This window comes from Chiloscyllium punctatum, chromosome 42 (genome assembly GCF_047496795.1).
Source record: "Chiloscyllium punctatum isolate Juve2018m chromosome 42, sChiPun1.3, whole genome shotgun sequence".
Classification (NCBI taxonomy): domain Eukaryota; kingdom Metazoa; phylum Chordata; class Chondrichthyes; order Orectolobiformes; family Hemiscylliidae; genus Chiloscyllium; species Chiloscyllium punctatum.
The window spans coordinates 36,278,264-36,301,306 of record NC_092780.1 but is presented as its reverse complement, the minus strand read 5'-3'; the positions used below and the strand labels follow the sequence as shown (position 1 = coordinate 36,301,306).

At 40.3% G+C, this 23,043-nt stretch overlaps 1 protein-coding gene across 2 annotated transcripts in view; it reads right to left on the bottom strand.

The window, feature by feature from the left end:
• Window positions 1-371: 371 nt before the first annotated feature.
• The window catches only part of tmem98 (transmembrane protein 98), a 59,669-nt gene continuing 36,997 nt past the window's right edge, over window positions 372-23,043 (bottom strand). For both annotated transcript variants that reach the window (XM_072561801.1, XM_072561802.1), the window contains exons 4-8: window positions 21,899-22,030; window positions 18,747-18,780; window positions 17,102-17,217; window positions 15,549-15,608; window positions 372-6,616 (exon numbers count right to left, since the gene is read on the bottom strand). In XM_072561801.1, the coding sequence (XP_072417902.1) occupies window positions 6,409-6,616; window positions 15,549-15,608; window positions 17,102-17,217; window positions 18,747-18,780; window positions 21,899-22,030 (550 nt within the window). In that variant the 3' untranslated portion in view covers window positions 372-6,408. The remainder of the gene's footprint in view (window positions 6,617-15,548; window positions 15,609-17,101; window positions 17,218-18,746; window positions 18,781-21,898; window positions 22,031-23,043) is intronic.

Sequence of the window (23,043 nt, the reverse complement as noted above, 5' to 3'; positions counted from 1 at the left end):
CAGGGCATTACCTTGATCAAAGTCAACTTACCTGATTTAAAATGTAACCAAACCTTGGTAGTTAACTGTAATTATCATCAATTGGTGCATTCTTCATAGTAGCACCTACAGCAATCATAGTCCACTTCATTAACCAATCAACATTCTCCTTTCATATGTTATTTTTCTCTATGCAGTAGTTGTCCTGATGAATTAATACAAACACTTTCAGCAAATGTATATTATTTCAGCAATACTCAAGTTCTGTACTACCAAATGTTAAGCTGTGTATTATTTGCTTTTAAAGAATAGCTCATTTGATTTCTTGCTATGCATCTCCATTTTACCAATCAGATTTGGGTACAGAACAGATATTCCACAGAAAATCCGTCTCACACAGGATCAGGTCGTTTTTTATTAACCTGTTACAAGGCACAATCAGTAATACATAGCAATCTTACACATTAAAGTACAAAATAAGAACAAGTGTTCCATGTTATATATACCATGAGCACGGGTGGGAATTTAAACTGTGTGAACATACATTACAATACTAAAGTTCAAAAATTTGAATCTTGGATTCCTTGCTGTTTTCCACATGTTGAGATCTTAACTCTGAACAGCCATAGTGTTGGGCCCTTTTAAATTGTGGGACTTCCATATTGTAATGTCTTAATTATTGACCATATGAAATGTTTAAATTCATCATGTATACATGCCATAAGGCTCGACAAACATTCGTTTGGTGACAACATCAAACATTATTTACAAGAATATTCACATATCTAACCTTACCACAAGTGCTTTAAATATAGAATAAATCAAAGATTAAACCTGTCTCATAAGTACTTAATGAATTGTTAAAGAAGGGCTGTAAAATCATACAATGCAATAAACATCATTGACCAAGATGGAATATAAAGTGTGAGTTGGCCCAGTAACTGCCAGCTTTGCTCCACCAGGAATTTTGAAAATGAGATCAGGATATTACTTCCAAATCTAATCATCATTTCCTGATTGCACGATGTTTTGTACTGTTTAGAAATATTGGAATCAATGAAAATTATTCCCTCAGAAACTGAACATTTACCAATCTTCTAGTCTGTAATTACCATGTAATTATTAATTCCATCATACAAAATGATTGCCCAGCCATCCAGCAGTGAGAATGTGTAATACTACAACTAATCATCAACAGTGGACTTAAACTAAAGTAACCTTTAGGAATTGGTATACTGCGTGAACTGCAAGCCCAGCTACAATAGTAGTCAATGAACCGGATTACTATTTTCAGACGGCTTTTCATTTTTAAATTGAGAATTGTATACAATTTAACAAGTTTAAATTTCTGGAAGTGAGTCAGTGTAGATTGAGTACTGGAATCTCTGATTTCAGAAATGATGAAGGTGTGAGACAGAAAAGAATCTTAACTAGCATGAACAAGATATCCCTGGTTTACTCCGTCCCAAAACATTACATTTAAAAACATTCAGTACTCAATTTTGTTTTCTGATGGAGAAAAAGTGTGAATATATGGTAGGTTACACAGGCTGGATTTTTACATTGGGTGCACATTGGGAGGCTTCTTCCAACCTACTTCTTCAAAGCTCAGTAACAGGGCCTTTCCCTCAAGTAGTCCTCCACCATTCCCTTAAATGAACCTGTACTGTCTGCTTCAACTGCTTAATGTAGTCACAAGTTTCACATTCGAATCAAAGAATCTATTCCTAAATTCCTTCTTGTAGATATATTAGTAGCCCCAGTTTTGGACTATCCACAAGAGGAAGCAAAAAGATTCCATTAGGCGCTGTCTGTATTTCCAATATAATTTGTCCAAAGTTGACCATACTGCCAGAAAAATAAAATCACAAAATTTCAAATACACCTTAATCTCAGTACAAATCAAGTTTTGATGATCTTTTGTTTTAGTTCATGAAAACATCTCACATTCCACCCATAAAATTTACAATGTCCCATATTGAATTAATACACATATTGAGTCTCTGTTTTTTGTCTCTTTCGTAAACCTTCAAAGAAACTCTTAATATTAAGCTTTTATTTCAGTATTAGGGCATTAAAAGCCATGTCGTAAAATGCGAAATATTTAAGTACTAAAAGTTATTTTTACTAAGAAACTGACTACTGTATACAAATGAAGCCATTAAAAGTTTCTATACAATGCTTATAGCTATTTTTCACTATTTGAAATTTGGCTACTTATGATTATTTTTGTAATAAATGTCAATTTTCAAGTAAATTCATAAAATTGTCCCAGGAATGAGATTTTAAATAATATGAAGGAATAATGCCAGAAATTATGTTCTCAAAAAGCATCATCTGAGTTTTCAGGGACGATTTTAAATTCTACTAATGCAAATGTTTGAATGTAAACTAGAATAACAACATCACTTCTCAAATGCAGTGCAATTTTCAGTTCAATTTCTACCAAATTGTCAATTGTATCCAAAGTTGAAGCTCTGCCCATTCCCTCCATGCCTAACCCAGCAAGTCCTTTTAAAATCTGATGGGTTTCAATCTGGTCACTCTTCAGCCTTCTCGATGTGGAATACTTAGCCTCAGTCTGCTCTCTTTTTCCTAGTAGTTGCCGTCACACCCTTGTAAAGTGGTTTTATACTTGAGTGCAGTGAGGTGCAGTGACCTTTTTGAAAGTGCTGCCTCTTGCTTAGTTGTACAATGGCTTAGTGTTAGCAATGGCAGTCATGATTAACATGAATTTCATTGACACTATAACAAAGGGGTTCAATAAAAATCTGAGAGAACCTTAGAAAAATGTGTCAAACCTTCAAAAGATTGGATATTGTTTGGAGTGCTTTGATCTATGATCAGAGCTGTTAGATTTATATCTTGAGATTTATAGTACAACGTAGAAAGTCTATGCTGTACAGAATGTAAAGTTCTGAATACTGACTACATATGTTGCAAATTAAACCAGTCTCACTGCAGTGAAAGAGATTTAAAGCCTCTTCAAAAAGGAGACAAAAAATATATCTGTAGTGATTAAATACTGTGATTACTTAAACTTGACATATACACATTATAAGGAGGATTTTATTGAGTATTCAAGAGCAGATAATGTTTAGGCAGTGACTGAATTTAGGCAAGCTGTGAATCTTCAATTTCCCAATGGTAGGTAGACTGAGAAAGTTAAAGTCGAGATTGTGGTGCTGGAAAAGCACAGCAAGTCAGACAGCATCCGAGGAGTAGGAAAATCGACGTTTTCCAGCACCACTCTAATCTCGACTCTAATCTTCTGCATCTGCATTAATCACTTTTGCCTTCTTTTTAATAAAGTTCTACCTTCAAGAAAAAGTCTATGAAACACGAGAATCTCGTTGCACTCGCTTTATGTTTGTTTAAAGATGACATGCACCAGCCCACATCGTGTAGCTGTGTAAGGTCAAGAGTTTTCCTTACTTAACGCAAGAGAGTGACAGTGGAAGTTCATGACCAGCAAGGAAGAATGCTATGCTGGGGTGTGGAGTAAGGTCTGGTACATGGAACATGAACTCATGGAAATCAGAGAGCAGGCCAGGAGGTATGAAGGAATATTCTAATTGTCCATCATCATATGTAGCTAATACTTTCTGGTGAAGAAAATTATAGGTTCTCCTGGGGCAAAAGCAAAATACTGCAGATGCTAGAAATCTGAAATGAAAACAGTAACCACGGCAGAAACTCAGCAGATCTGGCAGCAGCTGTGGAGAGAAAAACAAAGTTAACGTTTCAAGTCTGGTCTGATTCTTTTTCAGAATTGATGGCTTTGTCATTTCTAGTTTGGGACCATCTCTTACGTTTAATGTCTGTCAATGTGTCATAGGGAGGCACGATGGTTCAGTGGTTAGCATTGCTGCTTCACAGTGCCAGGGATCCAGCTTTCCAATTCCAGCCTTGGGGGTGGGTCTTGGTGAGGTGCTGTTCAGCGGGTCGGTGTGGACCTGATGGGCCGAATGGTATGCTTCAATCCTGTAGAGAAAGTTGCTGGAGTGAGGCAGAAGTCTGTGAGACAGATGGCCTGTTAGAGTGGGAGTACAGCAGTTCTACCTTGGTTGGAGCTCCATAATGACCACTGCAACCTCAGAACCTGGGACCACAAAATTCCAGCTCGTGCCCCACTTGGGAGGCCCCAACGTAGAAGAATAAGGGCAAGAAATGCTTGAGAACGCCACCACCGGCACATCACACACCATCTTCCCTCGGCCAAATGTTCTCATTCTTTAAACGTTGCATACCATAGGAATCCCAATCAAATAGCATTTTCACCCACTTGAACCGCAGCGGTTCAAAGCTTTGCCAGTGGTGCCAACATCCCAAGAAAGAGTTTTTTTTTTTTAAATATGATGGAAAAGATCAGGACATGTTCTGAGGAAGGATCACCAGACCTTGAAACATTAACTTTGATTTCTCTTCACAGATCCTACCAGACCTACTGAGCTTTTCCAGCAACTTCTGTTTGAGTTTTAAAAAATCTCTGTTTTTGCCTCTGATTTACAGCATCCACGGTTCTTCTGGTTTTTATTTTTATAAAGTCCTGGTATTCTGTTTTTTTACTTACCTAGCAGTAGGACAACCATACAAAGAAGAGCTCTTTACAAAGCCACTGAGTCAAAGAGGTTTACAACATGGAAACAGGGCCTTTGACCCAACTTGTCCATGCTGCTCTGTTTTCACAATTAATCTAGTCTCATTTGCCTGCATTTGATCCATGACCCTCCGTACTTATGCCATCTATGTACCAATCCAAATTGTCCATAAAATTGAGCAAAACCAGCAAATGAGAAAAGTCAGTGCATAGAGGTGTAGGCTTCAGTTGCCACATCATCAGGGTTTAGGAGCTGCGCATAAACCATTTTAGACAATGCCGCACTACAGATTAAACATTCCAAAGGGATGTCAATATTTTGGCACTGGAAACAGTGGTGTGGATTTGCCAGTCTTCCTTTTGGGAACAGTGCATGGACTTTTCCTGCCTATTTCTGTAACAAATGCTCTAGATAAGGACTCAAGGATAATTAAGTCTCTTTAAGAGTAAACTCGGCAATGCTGGGAAGGGTCGATGCTAGGTCAGGAAGTAAGCAGGTAGGAAGAAACTTCACAATGATGCACAAATAAGAACAAGAATCACTGAACACAAATAGGTCTATCAGCAGTTGGACTATTTAAAATATGTACACCAATCAGCTATAACACGGGTTTGCTCACACAAATAGACAATTGGACTGCTTTGAGTACTGAGCCAGGACACACCAGGATGTGGTCTGTATTACTTGGAATTCCTTAATAAAAAAGATAAACAGTTGTACACTTCCCACTGTCACACATGGCTCCTACACTCTTTTCAAAATAAACAAAAATCTCTTTACAAATTTTATGATCGAGGTGACACCCTTGATGAACTATCATTTCAGATCAAATAGACGTGCCTTTTTCTCACAACATAATAAGGCCTATTGTATAAGATTAGGCTGAAGCATGGAGTGCTGGTTCTGAGAAATGCAGACCAAAGATTTGCTCAGTGTGGATCAAAAAGTACAGTTAAATGTGAAATGATTTTTACTTTTCCTGTGAACATTGCACAATTTGCCCTGATACTCTAATTGGTTTAAAGGATGCCGTGTAACGTCAAGAACAGACCTGAAAAAATTAATTCCTTTCTCTGATACCTTTAACCCAACAATCTGCCTAAGACGAAACAGACTAACACTTTTGCTGAAATAGTCAAAGCCTTTCATTTGATCACAGCTGTTGTTCATCTTATACGCCACAACCTCGACCAAAACAGCTTCTGATTGACACATCAGCAATAATTTGTTTACAAAAAAAGTCTTTAGTTGGCTTTGAAGCCACCTCAAGATCTCTGATGCATCAAGTAAATTCTACGTCAATTGAGTTTTCACTATTGCAGAGAAAATAAAATCGTTAATAATTAACATTGCTTAACGTCAACCTTCCTCAGGCAGGTAGCAATGCATCTCATTCACATTCATCACATGCTAAAAGTGAAAGGTCTCTGTAGCAATTAGGTTTTATGACTTAGATGTCCAGGCACAGAATTTAAAGAAACATCAAATGTGGGATTTGCTGGAGGAATTTAGCTGATGAAAGTTTCAGTCAGTTAAGGTCAAAAACAAACAGGGACACATGAATATTTAATTCTAACTATGCAGTAATTAGTGTAAACATTAGGTAAACAATCAAGCAGAGCTTAGGACTATAATTGACCCTAATATCAGCCCTTTGTCTGTCCAAAAGTCATTTGAACAGTGGAGTCCAATCCTCAATGAGTTTTAAGGCACATATTTCACAGATTGATTAACCTGTGAACAGGAAAATGCACATGATTAAACGGAGCAGTTCAACTGGGGAAAAATCTAGTTCTTCCCCACTCCATCATCAGTCAGGCCCAAGGAGCTAAATTGAGGATTGTTCCTGACAGAAATTCTCACAGCCAATGAGGTTCCTCTCAGGTTCAGTCGCCAGAGCTGCCTCCCTTAGCACTGACATGTGCTCCTCAGCCGAAGAGAGGGACTGGTCAATCCAATCGAGGCTTCCGGTCATGTGACATGCATTCCTGGTAACCAATACAAGATGGCTGACAGAGAGAAGGAGAGCTGTGGTTCTGCAAGAGATAAAGGTCACATATCAATTATAGGAAACTCCTCAGTGAAAAATAAATGGAAATAAAGACTGCAATGATTATGCAATCCATGTTTGTGTTTCTGATCAATATCTGTTCCAAAGCTGGGTTTACCATCAATGGTGCTTTTGGGTTGCTAAGGGAAATGTATGAAACTTCTTTGGTATATATTAGACCTTTCATAGAAGCTCATTATCTCAATCTAGTACTCTCTAAATTTAAAATTTTTTTGCGTGATTACAAATCATTGGTCAGACCACATTTGAAATGCTGTGTTTCATCTGGGCACCTTATTTAATGAAGAAGAGAGTTCAAAGGAAATTTAGTAGAATGATACCAGAAATAAAGGACTTTAGATGCAAAAAAACATTCGAAAGATTGGACTTATTCTTCTCGGAGCAGAGATGATTAAGAGGTGACCTGAGTGAGGTATTCAAAATTATAAACAATTTTGACAAGGTAAAGAAGGTGTCCATTTGTTGGTATTTCAGTAACTAGGGGTCACAATTTTAAGATTGCCAGCAACAGAGCTAGGAGTGAGATAAGGAGAAAGGTCGTTAGTCAGAGAGTTGTTACGATTTGGAAAGCACTGCCTGGGAGAGGGTGGAGGTGAATTCCACAGGAGGTTTCAAAAGGGGATGGATTATAGTTTGAAAGTGATGAAGTTAGAGGGATTCGGAGATAGGCCTGGAGAGTGGGACTAGCTGGGTAGCTCTTTTGGGAACTGGTGCAGACACGATGGTTGAATGGTCTCCTTCTGTACTATAAAGTTCTACGATTCTAAGCACCACACACATACTTTTCCATTTGATTAAACCACCTCATCCACAAGGAAAAATTATTTTTCAATCATTTTTTTCTTTGTTTCCCAATTTTTTTCTTGAACTGATCATTTCCTTGAGAAGGCTCAGTTCCACAAGCTTCTTGAGCACTCCTTGACACAAAAGTGTGCACACTACAGCACAGAAAGTGCTGAGCTTGTTTCCACTGTTCAGCTGGATCCTTTCCAATTTTCATGTCTTAAACTTTGTCTGACACTGACTCTAACTCCTCAGCCACAGAACAATTTACCAAAGATCTGAGTTCAAACCAGATCGATACAGATCCATTATTTACTGCTATCATTAGTTGATTCATTATAGGAAACAGCCTAAAATTCTACAAGCACAAATTTAATTCTGGAATCATATTGATTTCACTTCCTTCTTGATTCTGGTTATGTGCCCCTCCTGTCACAAGTGGATAATAACTGGGGTCATTAACCAATCATTAATTTGCACATGAGGTGCCTGATTCTGCGGCTGTTTGGCACAATTCTAATTTCTGATTCTCACTTTGCCAATGGTAACAGAAAGGTTATTGCAAATTGCAGCCTAACTGATTCAACGTGTTTTTACATTTGGAATAGAAGTGACCAGATTTATTCATGTTAGCAAATCCAGTGGAGATGGAGGTCAGGTTTGATGGCTATTAACAAACGACAGTGCAGATCTGCATCCCTCACTTTAATGCTGAGGATTGTAAGTCTGCTGATTTTCAGCACACCATTTTCAAGAATGACAACACTTCATGCAGAGATCAAACACTCCCCCTTTCTGCATCCCTCAGGGACATTGTATTGATACCCTAAAGTTTAAATAATTCCATTTGCTAGCATGTTAGTGGGAGACTCAATTTTAAAGAGAACAAATAATTTCTTATTCAATTTCGTCCTATTGTTTCCTTCCCTTACATTTAACGATCCATGAACACACAAAAAAAATGAGCTGCAGACCTTTTCCAAAGGTTGTATTAAGGTTTGCAAGACAAACACAATGGATCCATCTACAAAGGTATGTCAGGAATTATACAAAGTGAAATTACAAACCTGTGCCCACACCTCCTCCCTCACCTCTATCCAAGGCCCTAAAGGAGCCTTCCACATCCATCAAAGTTTCACCTGCACATCCACTAATATCATTTATTGTATCTGTTGCTCCCGATGTGGTCTCCTCTACATTGGGGAGACTGGGCGCCTCCTAGCAGAGCGTTTTAGGGAACATCTCCGAGACACCCGCACCAATCAACCAAACTGCCCCGTGGCCCAACATTTCAACTCCCCCTCCCACTCTGCTGAGGACATGGAGGTCCTGGGCCTCCTTCACCACCGCTCCCTCACCACCAGACGCCTGGAGGAAGAATGCCTCATCTTCCGCCTCGGAACACTTCAACCCCAGGGCATCAATGTGGACTTCAACAGCTTCCTCATTTCCCCTTCCCCCACCTCATCCTAGTTTCAAACTTCCAGCTCAGTTACTGTCTCCTTGACTTGTCCGACCTGCCTATCTCCTTTTCCACCTATCCACTCCACCCTCTCCTCCTTGACCTATCACCTTCATCTCCTCCCCCACTCAACCATTGTACTCTATGCTAATCTCTCCCCACCCCCACCCTCCTCTAGCTTATCTCTCCATGCTTCAGGCTCACTGCCTTTATTCCTGATGAAGGGCTTTTGCCCGAAATGTCGATTTCGCTGCTCGTTGGGTGCTGCCTGAACTGCTGTGCTCTTCCAGCACCACTAATCCAGAATTATATAAAGTGAGCCCAGTGGATTTAAATCACTGACTCCATTTCAGGCCTCTGCGAGCACCGAGATTTGTTCATTTAAAAACAGGAATTCACTATTCAAAGAAGCAACCTCCCTATCAGTCAATGATAGTATACTGAAACTTAAGCACCCTCTTGTTGCAGTTTTGATATCCCATTTTACTGTGGTCTGACCCCACAACTTTGTCATTGGTATAAATTATACCCAAAGCCATAGCATGACTTGATCTTCGAACATCGATCACATACAGCTCATTCGTAAACACTGCAGATTATCTAGAACCATAAGTTATATTGCATAGAAACAGGCCCTTCCGCCCACCAAGTCTATGCCAACCAACAAATGCCAAACTTAACTAATCCCATCTACCTGCACTTGGTCCACAGCTTGCTGTCCCCTGGCAATTTAAGTGCTCTACTGCTATCTGAACTTCAACCTGCTGCATATTTATAGAACACTGCTAAATACTTGCTTCAGATTAATTTATATTATCTAAACATCACAATTTTAGATGGGACTCTGGGGCAGTTCCAGCAGATTGGAAAACAGCAAATGTTGCACCTCTGTTTAAAAAAGGAGGTAGATAAAAGATGGGGAATTATAGACCAATTAGCTTAGCTTCTGTAGTGGGGAAAATGCTTGAGTCTGTTATCAAGGGAGAAATAACAAGGCATCTGGATAGAAATGGTCTCATTGTGCAGATGTATCATGGGTTCATGAAGGGCAGATCATGCTTAACTAAGCTACCAGAACTCTATGAGGACATTATGAGCATGGTGGACAATGGGGACCCTGTAGATGTGGTGTATCTAGAATTCCAAAAGGCATTCGACAACGTGCCGCACAAAAGGCTGCTGCACAAGATAAAGATGCAAGATGTTAAGAACTATGTATTAGCATGGAACAATATATTAGCATGGATAGAAGGTTGGTTCTAGGAAGCAAAGAGCAAGGATAAATGAGTGCTATTCTGGTTGGCAATCAGTGATTAGTGGTGTGCCTCAGGGATCAGTGTTGGGATCACAATTATCCATAATTTACATAGATGATTTGGAGTTGGGGATCACGTGTAGTGTCTCAAGGTTTGCAGATGACACTAAGATGAGTGGTAGACCAAAGTGTGCAGAGGACTGTGAAACTTTGCAGAGGGACATAGATAGTTTATGTGAGTGGGTAAATGTCTGGCAGATGGAGTACAATGTTAATAAAATTAAAAATCACACAACACCAGGTTATAGGTTTTTTTTTAAGATCAGGTTACATTACAGTGTGGAAACAGGCCCTTTGGCCCAACAAGTCCACACCAACCCGCCGAAGCGTAAACCACCCATACCACTACATTTACCCCTTACCTAACACTACAGGCAATTTAGTATGGCCCCTGCACCTGACCTGCACATCTTTGGACTGTGGGAGGAAACCGGAGCACCCGGAGGAAACCCACGCAGACACGGGGAGAATGTGCAAACTCCACACAGTCAGTCACCTGAGGCAGGAATTGAACCCGGGTCTCTGGCGCTGTGAGGCAGCAGTGCTAACCACTGTGCCACTGTGCCACCGACACTGAAGTTCTTTGGAAGCAGTAGCTATCGGTGCGCTGCTCCTTCATCAGAGGGTTGTGGAGTATAAAATCGTAAGACACAGAATTTATAGCAGAAGTTTACAGTGTGATGCAACTGAAATTAATTTTATAAATAATATAATTTCAGTTACATCACACTGTAAACTTTTGTTATAAATTCTGTGTCCTAGGTTAGTGTGGATTGAAGTCAGTTACATTGGTTAGTGACAGCGAAATCTTTAGAGAAACCACTTCCGTGTCAAAAACATTCTAAGATGACAAATGATTACTAGATAGGAGCACACTAATCAGGAAATCTGAAGATCATTTTTATTATAAGTCCAACAAATAAAAGTCACTGAACTATAAGTCAAGTAGCTTTTTACACTGAACTCATTACTCAGTTCGTAACAACATGAGAACTAGGAGCAGGAGTAGGCAATCTGGCCCTTCGAGCTTGCTCCGCCCTTCAATAAGGTCATGGCTGATCTTTTTGTGGGCTCAGCTCCACTAACCCACTCTCTCACTATAACCCTTAATTCCTTTACTGTTCAAAGTATTATCTATCTTAGCTTTAAAAACATTTACTGAGGAAGCCTCATCTACTTCACTGGTAGGGAGTTCCATAGATTCACAACCCTCTGGGTGAAGGAATTCTTCCTCAATTCAGTCCTAAATCTGCTCCCCTAATCTTGACTGCTCCCCTAATCTTGAGGCTATGCCCTCTTGTCCTAATTTAACCCACCAGTGGAAATATTCTTTCTACTACTATCTTATCTATTCCCTTTATAATTTTATACGTTTCTGTAATATTTCCCCTCATTCTCCTAAATTCCAATGAATATAATCCCAGTCTATTCAGTCTCTCCTCATATGCCAACCCCCTCAACTCCAGAATTAACCTAGTGAACCTCCTCTGCACCCCCTCTAATGCCAGTACATCCTTTCTCAAGTAAGGGGACCAACACTGCACACAGTACCCCCAAGTGTGGCCTCATCAGTATCCTGTACAGCTGCAACATAACCTCATTGCTTTTAAACTCAATCCCTTTAGCAATAAAGGACAACATTCTTCCTAATTACTTGTTGTACCTGCAAACCAACACTCTGTGATTCATGCACAAAGACATACAGGTCCCTCTGAACAGCAACATGCTGCAATTTTTTGCCATTCTTGTAATAGTCCTTTCTACAGTTATTCCTACCAAAATGGATGACTTCACATTTATTAACATTGATTTGGAGATGCCAGTGTTGGACTGAGGTGCACAAAGTTAAAAATCACACAACACCAGGTTATAGTCCAACAGATTCCTTTGGAATCACTTGCTTTTGGAGCGCTGCTCCTTCGTCAGGTGGTTGTGGAATATAAGATGGTAGGACACAGAATTTATAACAAAAGTTTACAGTGTGATGTAACTGAAATTATATTATTTATAAAATTAATTTCAGTTGCATCACACTGTAAACTTCTGCTATAAATTCTGTGTCTTACGATTTTATACTCCACAACCCTCTGATGAAGGAGCAGCGCTCCGATAGCTACTGCTTCCAAAGAACTTCAGTGTGGACGGCACAGTGGCACAGTGGTTAGCACTGCTGCCTCACAGCGCCAGAAGCCCGGGTTCAATTCCCACCTCAGGTGACTGACTGTGTGGAGTTTGCACATTCTCCCAGTGTCTGCGTGGGTTTCCTCCGGGTGCTCCGGTTTCCTCCCACAGTCCAAAGATGTGCCTGTTAGGTGAATTGGCCATGCTAAATTGCCCATAGTGTTGGGTAAATGTAGGGGAATGGGTGGGTTGCGCTTCGGCGGGTCGGTGTGGACTTGTTGGGCCAAAGGGCCTGTTTCCACACTGTCAGTAATCTAATCTAATCTACAAACTTCACAGAATTTCTGAACTGTTGCAGTGCAGAAGAGAACCATTCTGCTCATTGTCTTCGTGCCAGCTCTCCAAATGAGCATCTCACTTAGTGCCATTCTTCTTCCCTCTCTTCACCATAACACATAGTTCCTTTTCAAGTAACTATCTAATTACCTTTTGAATACCTTGTTTGAACCTGCCTCCCCCAAGCTATCAGAGTCAAGAGAGTGGTGCTGGAAAAGCACAGGTCAGGCAGCATCCGCGGAGCAGGAGAATCAAAGCCCCGATGAAGGGTTTATACCCGAAATGTCGATTCTCCTGCTCCTCAGATGCTGCCTGACCTGCTGTGCTTTTCCAGCACCACTCTCTCGACTCTGATCTCCAGCATTTGTAGTCGTCACTTTCTCCTTCCTCAAACTATCAGGCTATGGATTCAAGGCTCTTGACTACTTATTGCGTGAAACTGCTTCCTCATATCACTTTTGCTTCTTTTACTAATTTTTTTTTAAGTCTGTGCTTTCTCACTCTCATTCCTTTCACAATATTGAATGCCTCTGTCAAATCTCCTCTCAGCCTTCTCTGCTGTTAGGAAAACAGTCCCAACTTCTCCAATCTTTAGCATTGAAATGCCTCATCCCTGGGGGATTCTGGGGCAAGTAGAAGGGGTCCTTCCTCAACAGGGGTGGACCTTACATTCCTGGTGGGACAATTTGCCCTTTGGAGGGGATTTAAATTAATCTGGCAGATGGTGAGAATCTGTATGTATTATTAGAAGCAAGAGAAAAGACACACAAAGGATCTGAAAATAGAGCACTAGGACGGGTAATAATAGCAGTTAGGTGGGGTCAGACTGCAGGAATGCATTCAACTTTTACTTCAGTTTATAGTGCACAAAGGTAACAATGGTAACTAAGATTGACAATGCAGGTGTAAGTAACCATTTGAGAATACGCTGTAGTGTGATAATAGGAATCTGACTCACAAGGGAGTAGCACCGGTTACTAAATATCCCTGGGATACATGGTGTTGTGAAAGATAGAGAAGAAAAGAAAGAAGGAGCAATTGAAGTGTTGAAGAGAGGACTACAGTGTTGAAGAGAGATGAGGTAATGTCCTGGAGCAGTCAAGGACAGGACCTGATTGGTTAAAGATAAGAAACAATAGTGGCACTGTTGTACCTCAAGGTATAATGTCTTGTTCAACATCTAGTGGGGAAGATAAAGTGGTGCACATTTGCAGGAAAGTTACAGAGAAATGCAGAAACCATTAAAAAAACTTAGAATGGGGACTTTAATTGTCTGAATAAATCCTGCAATCATAAAAATGGAAAGGACAAGCAGGGAGGAATTTGTGGTGTGCCAATGAGAATTTCCTTGATTGGTAACTTTGCGGCTTCATGAGGAAGGTGGCATTGCTGGATCTGGTTCTGGGGAATGAGGTTGGTTCAATGGTCAGTGGCAGCATGGGTATGAAGTGGCACAAACCGAAATGATAGCAAACGGTTGTTTTTGGAGACTGGAGGGAAGCCGACAGTTGAGTTCACCAGGGATTAGTTCCAGGACCACTGCCTTTCTTGATATATCATTATGAGTTAGGTCATAGTTTCAAAATTTGCAAATGACTCAAAACATGGAAGTATCGTGAACCTTGAGGAGCCTTCAAGCAAGCGTACACAGGCTGAGGAAAGGGGCAGAGACATGGCAGGTAGAATTGAATGCTCAAAAGCGTAAACTGTTACCTTTTTGAAGGAAGATCAAGGAGAAATAATACAAGACAAAAGGTACAATTCCAAAAGTCATGTAAGAGCATAGTAGCCGGGGGGCATATGTGCACAAGTTCTAAAGCTGGCAAGACGGGTTAGAAAAGTGATTAAATGGCATCCAGGATCCAGGGTTTCATGAGTAAAATCATTGAGTATGGAAGCAGGGAAATTATAATAAATAAAAACTGAAAGAACTGCAATCAGAAACAAAAACAGAAATGGCTCGAAAAGCTTCGCAGATCTGGCAGTATCTGTGGAGAAAAGTCAGAGCTAATACTTGGGTCAAGTGACTGTTCCTCAGAACTCAAATTATATTAAACCTTTACAAAGAACTAGTTAAGCCTCAATTGAGGGATCACATTCAATTCTAGGCACCACACTTTTGAAAGGTCGAGGTGGCATTGGAATTGGTTCAGTCAAAATTCAAGAGACTGGTGTCAGGCATAGGGGACTTTAACTGCATGAATAGATTGGGGAAGGTAGGACTTCTTTTCACAGGAGACATGAGGAAGAGGAGATTTGATAAAGGGGTTCCAAATCACGAACGGGTTTGGACAGAATAGATGGACAATAATTATTCGTTTTGACAGAGAACAAGAGGACGAGGATTTTAAATGATTGAGAAAAGAACTAAAGGGAGCAGGAGTTGAAATGTGTGGTTCGGGTCTGGATTGCACGTTTTTGTGGCAGTGGTGGAGGTAGACTTAATTGTGGCTTTCAAAAATTAGTTGGATAAGCTCCTGAAGGATAAAAGAAAATTAAGGGGCTAACGGCAAAGTGTGAGACAGTGGGAGTAGCTGAATTGGTCTCGTACAGAGCCAGAGTGCATAAATGGACTTGAATGGCTGTAAGCACATCATGCCAAGAGTCTTCAGCAATAACACCAAGCAGATGATCTCATTTCTCCTTCCAGTCAACTGTGCACATGTCAGAAGCTCTGCCTAAATTAAGATGTGCCAGAATTAAACAGCCTCATGCAGTAGTAAAATCAGCTTATGTTCGAATTATGCAGGGAACCGTGCTCACATCCAAATGTAATTATTCCACTCGTTCATCAAATGCTACTCAAAGATGAGTGCCACACCTGTTTCAGTCTATTGTTATACAGGTATCAACATTTTAGAAGCAATAGAAACTGCATACCTGGCATCCAGGAGCTTAGGATCCAGTGGAGGATACATTGACCTCACAACATCATCCACCCTTGTAACAGAGAGAAGAGAAACAACATATATTATTGTTGTTGATAGCTGGAGATAGGACTTGCTGACTTCTCCCCTTTCAGAAAGCAATGACTCAATGCGATAATATTTAAACAGTATAATTAGAACGTTGGGATACATGAGCAAATCATTTTGATGAACTTAAGTTAGCATTCCTTTTGTATCATTTCAATAATCAATGGAAACAGTCTCAAAATTCTTCATAATCTTTTACATACCCTTAAGTTCAGTGACAAAGCCCTTAACTTCTCAACTTGATTCATTATTGTATTCTCTCATGTATCATAGCACTCTGGTGAAGATACATTTTACTATTGACAATGTTATCATTCTCTTCCAGTAATGGTAGATGTGACATTTTTAGGAAGAAAATCCAACAGCATGTTTTCGTCTCTATAACAATCAAGCACTTGATTTCAATCCTGTGACTAGACTCCAAATAGCAGCAACTCCACTGAGATTAGTGTTCTTGCCTGTTGCATTTACTAAACTGAATTTATATCAAACTCGTCAGCACAACACATTGAAGAAAAGCAAAAGAATTTCAAAATAATTATGAGGTAAGTATAATGCATCTTGACTCTTTCTCTTGCATGTTCCCTCTTTAACTTACAGCCATCAGGATTTTCCAGCACCCGATGAATTAATAAATAAGCATTGATGCAAAGTGAAGTGAGTTGATGCAAATTATCAGTGTCATGAAGTGAGGAACAGACATCAGGCAATTTTCAGCAGAAAGGTGAAGATAAGGAGAGCAGGGAGACTTGACAGAGGCGCAATGGGAAGTGATGAAATGGAGACTGAGAAGTTCTTTCTATAGCCCTAGGATTTTCATGATTTACTGAATTTTCTTTACATTTTCCCTGAACATGATTTGCTATCCGTCCCTAATTGCCCTTGAACTGAGTGGTTTGCTAAAGAAGTTAAGGATGAGCTATATTACTATGGATCTGAAGGCCAGAAAACATTAAGAATAGCAGATTTCTTTCATTATTGAACCAGATGGGTTTTTGTAACAATGTGCTCATGGCAACTGGTACTGAGGATAATTTTCAGTTCTCGATCTATTAATTCAATTTAAATTCCATCAGTTGTCATGGTAGGATTTGAACTAATGTTTGTACAGCATTAGCCCCCATCTCAGTTATTAGTCTAGTGATATTATGTCAATACTACAATCTCCCCATGAAGATTCTGTGCTTCAGGAGGTCTCATGTTGATCTGAGGCTGCAGTTCCCTGTACTTTTCTCTAGGTCCACTGGGGAGACACAAAGAAATGCTCTTCAACAGCAGTGGACAATCAGTTTCTAACCTATTGTGAAAAACCAATTTCCACCATCTAGTATATCATCTATGGCAGTGGCCTTTATGTCAGCCACTGTGAGAAGTTCGGCTTTGCAGATTCATCCTCTTTATTAATATCAACAACTAAGTGACAAAGTGAGCTGCTATCCTGAGACAGGTCCATCTCACCTCGGACTAATCCGCTTTGCCACTACGATTATGTCACTGAGCCTCGCTGGTGATTTGATCTTTGCACCTGATCCCATCGTCATGGCAACAAGTTTCTCCGTCAGAGTATGACATATCTGTAAAATAGAAGCAGAGAAGCATCAACAACTGTGACGATTGGTTCTTCTTAAATCTTCAAACAACTAAAAATGACAAAACAAAATTTACTTCCAATGTCACATTCCTAATAAAATGCACTATTTGGCATTTGTTACATCAACCTTCCAACCTGTACCAAGCGTTTGCCAAATTCACGCATTCTCACCATCGGATCCTCAATAATGTTCCTCCATCAGATCATAATGGACACAATGTTAACTCTATGTGGGGGAATTAGTTTCAGCAAATGAAAATTTCACCAAGTTGTTGACTTTCTGGTTCCTTCGAAACATTCAAACTCATATTCCCACCACGCGAAGGTCCTGAGTGAGTTCATATACAAGATGTGTTTTGGTAGGTGTAAATGCGAAGCAAGTGTAAAAATTATATCTGGCCTGGATTGTTCTGTCCAATCTTGTCGTGTATCTACTAGATTTGTTTGGTTGCACATATTGTTAGATGCACTGAGGATAAATACTTATCATGTAATTAATAATTATTAATGTCACAGTCTCTAAAATTAAGTTGTGAAGAAATGTCCCAGTCATAATAAAGGTTGTTAGGTCCTATAGAGTTCACCTTTCAAACAGCCTCACCCCTCCACCAACTTTGCATGCCCCCCATCCCATCACCATGGCCTTTCCATATCCACTGTATACTATGCACAAAAGGAGTATGAGACAAGCTAAATAATAAACAATGGCAAGTTTAATAATACTCATGAAAAGAACATCCATTCAGAAATCCACTTTTAAAAAAATCTACTCTCTTATCTTTTACAACATCAAGAACGAAAGTTTTATCATATTTCACACTTCTTAATCTACTATAAAAATGTCAATCAAAGCTAAACCTTCCCTAAAGCTATGTAAACATATCTCCGCTCTGATAATTCATTAGTGACACCCCCATCATCTATCCAAACATATCCCTGCCATGCTAATCTATGAGTGCATCTTGGAGTTCAACCAAGCATTCATATTGAGGCTATCTGGAAACTGCATCAACAAACAGATGGCCAGATATCACAAACATTTCAAAGATTTCCTTTGTTATTATGCGGCATGTAGGTTCTGCGTATAGTGCACACTGGACAACTGTATATGGAGGGAACATGGGGGCATGGAAGGACCATGAAGGCATGGAGAGAGCATGAGGGCATGAAAGGAATATAGGTGGTACCTTTTAAACTTACTTTCAGAGGTTTCGTGAATTCAGAGTATGGGTTCACAACTCCTTTGAGGGGTCATGAATCACAAGCCTTTGAGAAGCTAGATTCCATGAAACTTTTCCAGGCAGTACGAAGATGGGTATGAGATGCCTATCTCTGCAATGGAACTGACCATAGCAGGAGTGCACGGTGCCCTTATACCACACCCGAAAAAGAACTGTCAGTTGAATCCTACAATCAGGTTCAGCTCCCGTTTATAAAGATGTCCAAAGCCAGTCCACCTCTGCAAAAACACATCCAGCCTTCAGTCTCTAATAAAAGTGCTATATTTCTTACCTTAAGAATCTCAATGCAGTGAGACACCAACCCCCTGGAAAATAGAAGAGTCTATTAGAGTGAAGCAAGTTCAATAACAACAGTTTATATTTATATTGCACCTTTCTAGGAATGAAACATCCCAAGGTGCTTCACAGGAGAATTATAAAACCTGAAGTATGACACGGAGCCACATGGGGTAATAAGATCCAATGATCAAAAGTTTGGTCTAATATACAGTGCCCTAAAGAGGGAAGTGAAATAGCGAGGCTGAGAGGCAATTCCTGAGCTCCAGGTTGAACCAACTTAAAGCACCGTCGCTAAGGGTGGAGAAAGTTTCCTTGGGAATACTTAAGAGGCCAGAATTAGAGGAGCAAAGATATCCCCAGAAGACTGTGGGGCTCAAGATGATTACAAAGAGGGAAGGGAAAGAACAGGAACCAATATGAAAACAAGGATCAGTGTTTTTAAGTTAAAACCTGGACTCAGTGTAGATCGCTGAGCAGAGGAGCATTTGAGAATCGAGTCTTGCTGTGAGTTATGACATGTGCAATAGAGTTTTGGATGAGCTCAAGTTTACAAATGGTAGAATCTGGAAGGTCAGCTGGAGTGCATCAGAATTGTTGATTCAGGAAGTAATGAAGGCACAGATGAAGGTTTCAACACCCACAGGAACATGTTAGTTCACATATTCACATAGAAAACGCAGTCAAATACAAAAACAGCCAGAGGTGATGCCCACACTTTGACATTCTTTACTGAAACACAAAGCATCTTCATAGAATTGATTGAAGTCCTAATCCCAGTATTATGTGCCTTTCTTTCAATTTTCTTTACATCTTGGAGAAATGTTTCATTTTGAAAGGTTTCCTGATCTCCATGTTTGTACAAATGCATTAATCAGAAACAAGGAATTTGTAATTTGGATTACTCTTCTACCCCATTTTGTGGTGCAGTTGAAAAGCAATGGGATCAAGCTGGAAGCAAGAGAAACAAAAAGACTCCTTTTGATTTACTCACAGAATGTGCATGTCACTGGTTAGGTCAGTTTTCACTGTCCATCAGCAATATTGGAAGGAAGTTCAAGGAATCTGACCCAGCAACAGTGAAGACACAATAAAATATACAAAGACAGAGCTATCACGGAACATATGATTCCGTGAATATGACTACATCAAGTAGTGTAGTGCTGGAAAAGGTCAGGCACAGCAGGTCAGGCAGCATCCGAGAAGCAGGAGCTACAACATTTCAGACAAAAGCCCTTTCCTGATGAAGGGCCTCACTTCTTCTGCTCCTTGGATGCTGCCTGACCTGCTGTGCTTTCCAGCATCACACACTCGACTCTGATCTCCTGCATCTGCAGTCCTCACTTTCACCTACATTAGGCAGTGACTAGACTGTGGAACAGCTCTCCTAATTTTGGCACAAGCGATCATACGAAAGTCTCTGCAGAGTTGATTTGGGCTATGTTTGCTGTTGGTCGTTTCCAGTGGTTAGCTCAACACCTTGTGATCTGGCTGCCTTCATTCTTTATTTACTACACATGTTTTGATATAAATGAGTAGCTTGCTGGGCTAATTCACAGAGCAAATAAAAGTTAATATAAGCAAATATTACTGTGAGTTTGGAGACGTGTAGTCCGTGCAAAGATGGCAGATTTCCTTCCGTCAAAGGCATTAATGAACCAGATGGGGTTTTATGATAATCAGCAATGGTTGCCTGAGCTTCTGGATTCTTAATCCAGTCACGATACTGTTACTCTACTGCCCCCGTGTGGCTACCAGATAAAATGCAGTTAAAGGATGAACTCCGATTTGCTTCATCATTTTAGAAAGAAATCTATCACAAAATCTTGTCATTCACCAAATAATGTCTTCTGAAAGTTGACAAAACTTCAAGGCAAAGTGATTTCAATTTTCTGATCAATATTTTAACACCAACCTGTCTATTTTAAAGAAGTTTCTGCTCACATTCAAATAATCCTGACTAGAAAATCAAGCTTTATGTCACTGTATTTCTAACGCTCCCTCAGACCAGACTTAATCTTTACCACACAACTGCTCGATCAGATCCTAGACATTTCCTGATAGGATATGAGATGGAAGAAAGAAAATCAAACAAAAGATTTGCCACTAAGTCATTCCCATTCAGCTCCTAGTGACTGCAGTAAGGAAGAATTTGCATTTAGGATCAGAGTCATACAGACCCTTCAGTCCAACCAGTCCATGCCAACCATAATCCCAAATTAAACTAGCCTTCCTTGCCAATGCTTGGCCCATATCCCTCCAAACATTTCCTATTCATTTACTTATCCAAATGTCTTTTAAATGTTGTAATTGTACCCACAAGTACTACTTTGCCTGTCAGTTCATTCTACACATGAACTACTCTGTGTAAAAAAGTTGCCCCTCATATAATTTTTAAGTCTTTCTCCTCTCACCTTAAAAATATGCCCCTTAATCTTGAAACCTCCCACCATAGGAGAAAAGACACCTTATCCATACCCATCATGATTTTAAAAAAGGTCACCCCCCAACCTCCAGTGAAAAAAATCCCAGCTTCTCCCTATAACTCAAACCTTCTATTCCCAGCAACATATTGGTAAATCTTTTATGAACCCTCTCCAGCTTGAAACTATCCTCCCTATCACAGAGAGACCAGAAACAGATGCAGTATTTTTGGCATCTTTCACAATCTTGGGACATGTCAAAACACTGTACAGCCAATTCTGAGCTTTTGCAGCGTAGTCCCTGTTCTAATGTCAGAGAGGTGGCAGCCAACTGGTGCACAGCAAGTTCCCACAAATAGCAATGAGATAATGGGCTGTTTTGCTTTCCTCCCCAGTTGAATTGTTTGAGGAATTTGTTGAGAAATTGGTGAGATTTCTTTGAAATGGCGACTGAGGAGCTCTGGCATTCACCTGGGAAGGCAGTGCAAGCCTCAGTCTGAAATGTCATCTCTCAATACTGCACTGAAGTATCAGCCAAGTCTTTGCTGGTTGCCTGAGGGCAAGTGAAAGCAAGTGAGCACATGCTGTCTACATACCAAAGGGTTAGCTTAGTGGGGAATGCTAATCGTTTCATGTTTATAATCCTGAGATCATAAGGAAGATTTGATTAGCATTTGTTCAGGACTGTTGCTAAATCAGTAATTAAAGGCAATGCTGTACATACGAAGCATCCTCTATCCAGTCTTCATTTTCCAGGATCGCCTCAATGTGTGGGTTTGTGATAACAACATCATCCAGTTCCAATTCTGAGGGCTCACTCTGGGTTTCCATTGCACCAATGAGATCCACTGTAGGCCTGCAAGGGAAATAAAGCGACTGGGTAAATCCGAAGCTTGGAAAAACACACAATGAGTAACACAAATGCTTAATCTATTTAATCAAAGATGGTGGGCAACACTAACTGGGCCAGCATTTATTTCCCATCCCTAATTAACTCGGTGAAGGCGCTGGGCTGCTTTCTTGAACTGCTCAAGTCCATGCCTGAAGGTACACCTACAGTGCTCTTAGAGAGGGAGTTCCAGGACTTTGACTCAGTAACAGTGAAGAAACAGGGATATATCCCTAAGTCAGGATCGTGTGTGATTTGGAGGGAAGCTGACGGTGCTCCAATGCATCTGCTACTCTTCTCCTTCTCAGCTGGCGGTTCCCAAACATTTTCCAACCATGTCCACATTTTGCAGCTCAGAAATTGCTGTGACCCTTCACTGAAAGGTAGGGACAGAGGGAGGGAAAGACTAATGAGAGGAAGAAGAGGAGGGTCAGCCATTGTCCTGTCAAAATTCACAACCCCACAATTTCAGCTCACAACCCCACTTGGGTCCTGTCCAAAGTAGTGGAAGTCACAATTTTGGATGATTTTTGAAGGTTACTTGATGAGCTGTTGCACTCCATCGTGTCAGTGGTACGCACTGCTGCCACTTTGCATCGACAATGGAGGCAGTGAAGGTGTGAGATGGACTAAGCTGCTGTGTCCTAGATGATATTGAACCTCTTGAGAGTTGTTGGAGCTGCTACTGGTTGTACTTGTATAATTCTGTCATGTCCAATCCTTTATTTTTCACAAAGCTCAGAGATTGAACCCTATGTCTTTTCTAACTTTTATCCTTGTTTTAGACTCATGTCTCACGGTCTAATCTGCCTGTATGTGTTCTGTTATCACTCCTCATTAGTCATTAATAAACTCGTTCTTTTGTTAGCTTAAGAAAGCATGGTTAAATTGATTCTTTTTAAAACATGGGTTGAGAGTGGGATGCTGGCAAAGCACAGCTGGTCAGGCAGCATCCAAGGAGCAGGAGAATCAATGTTATG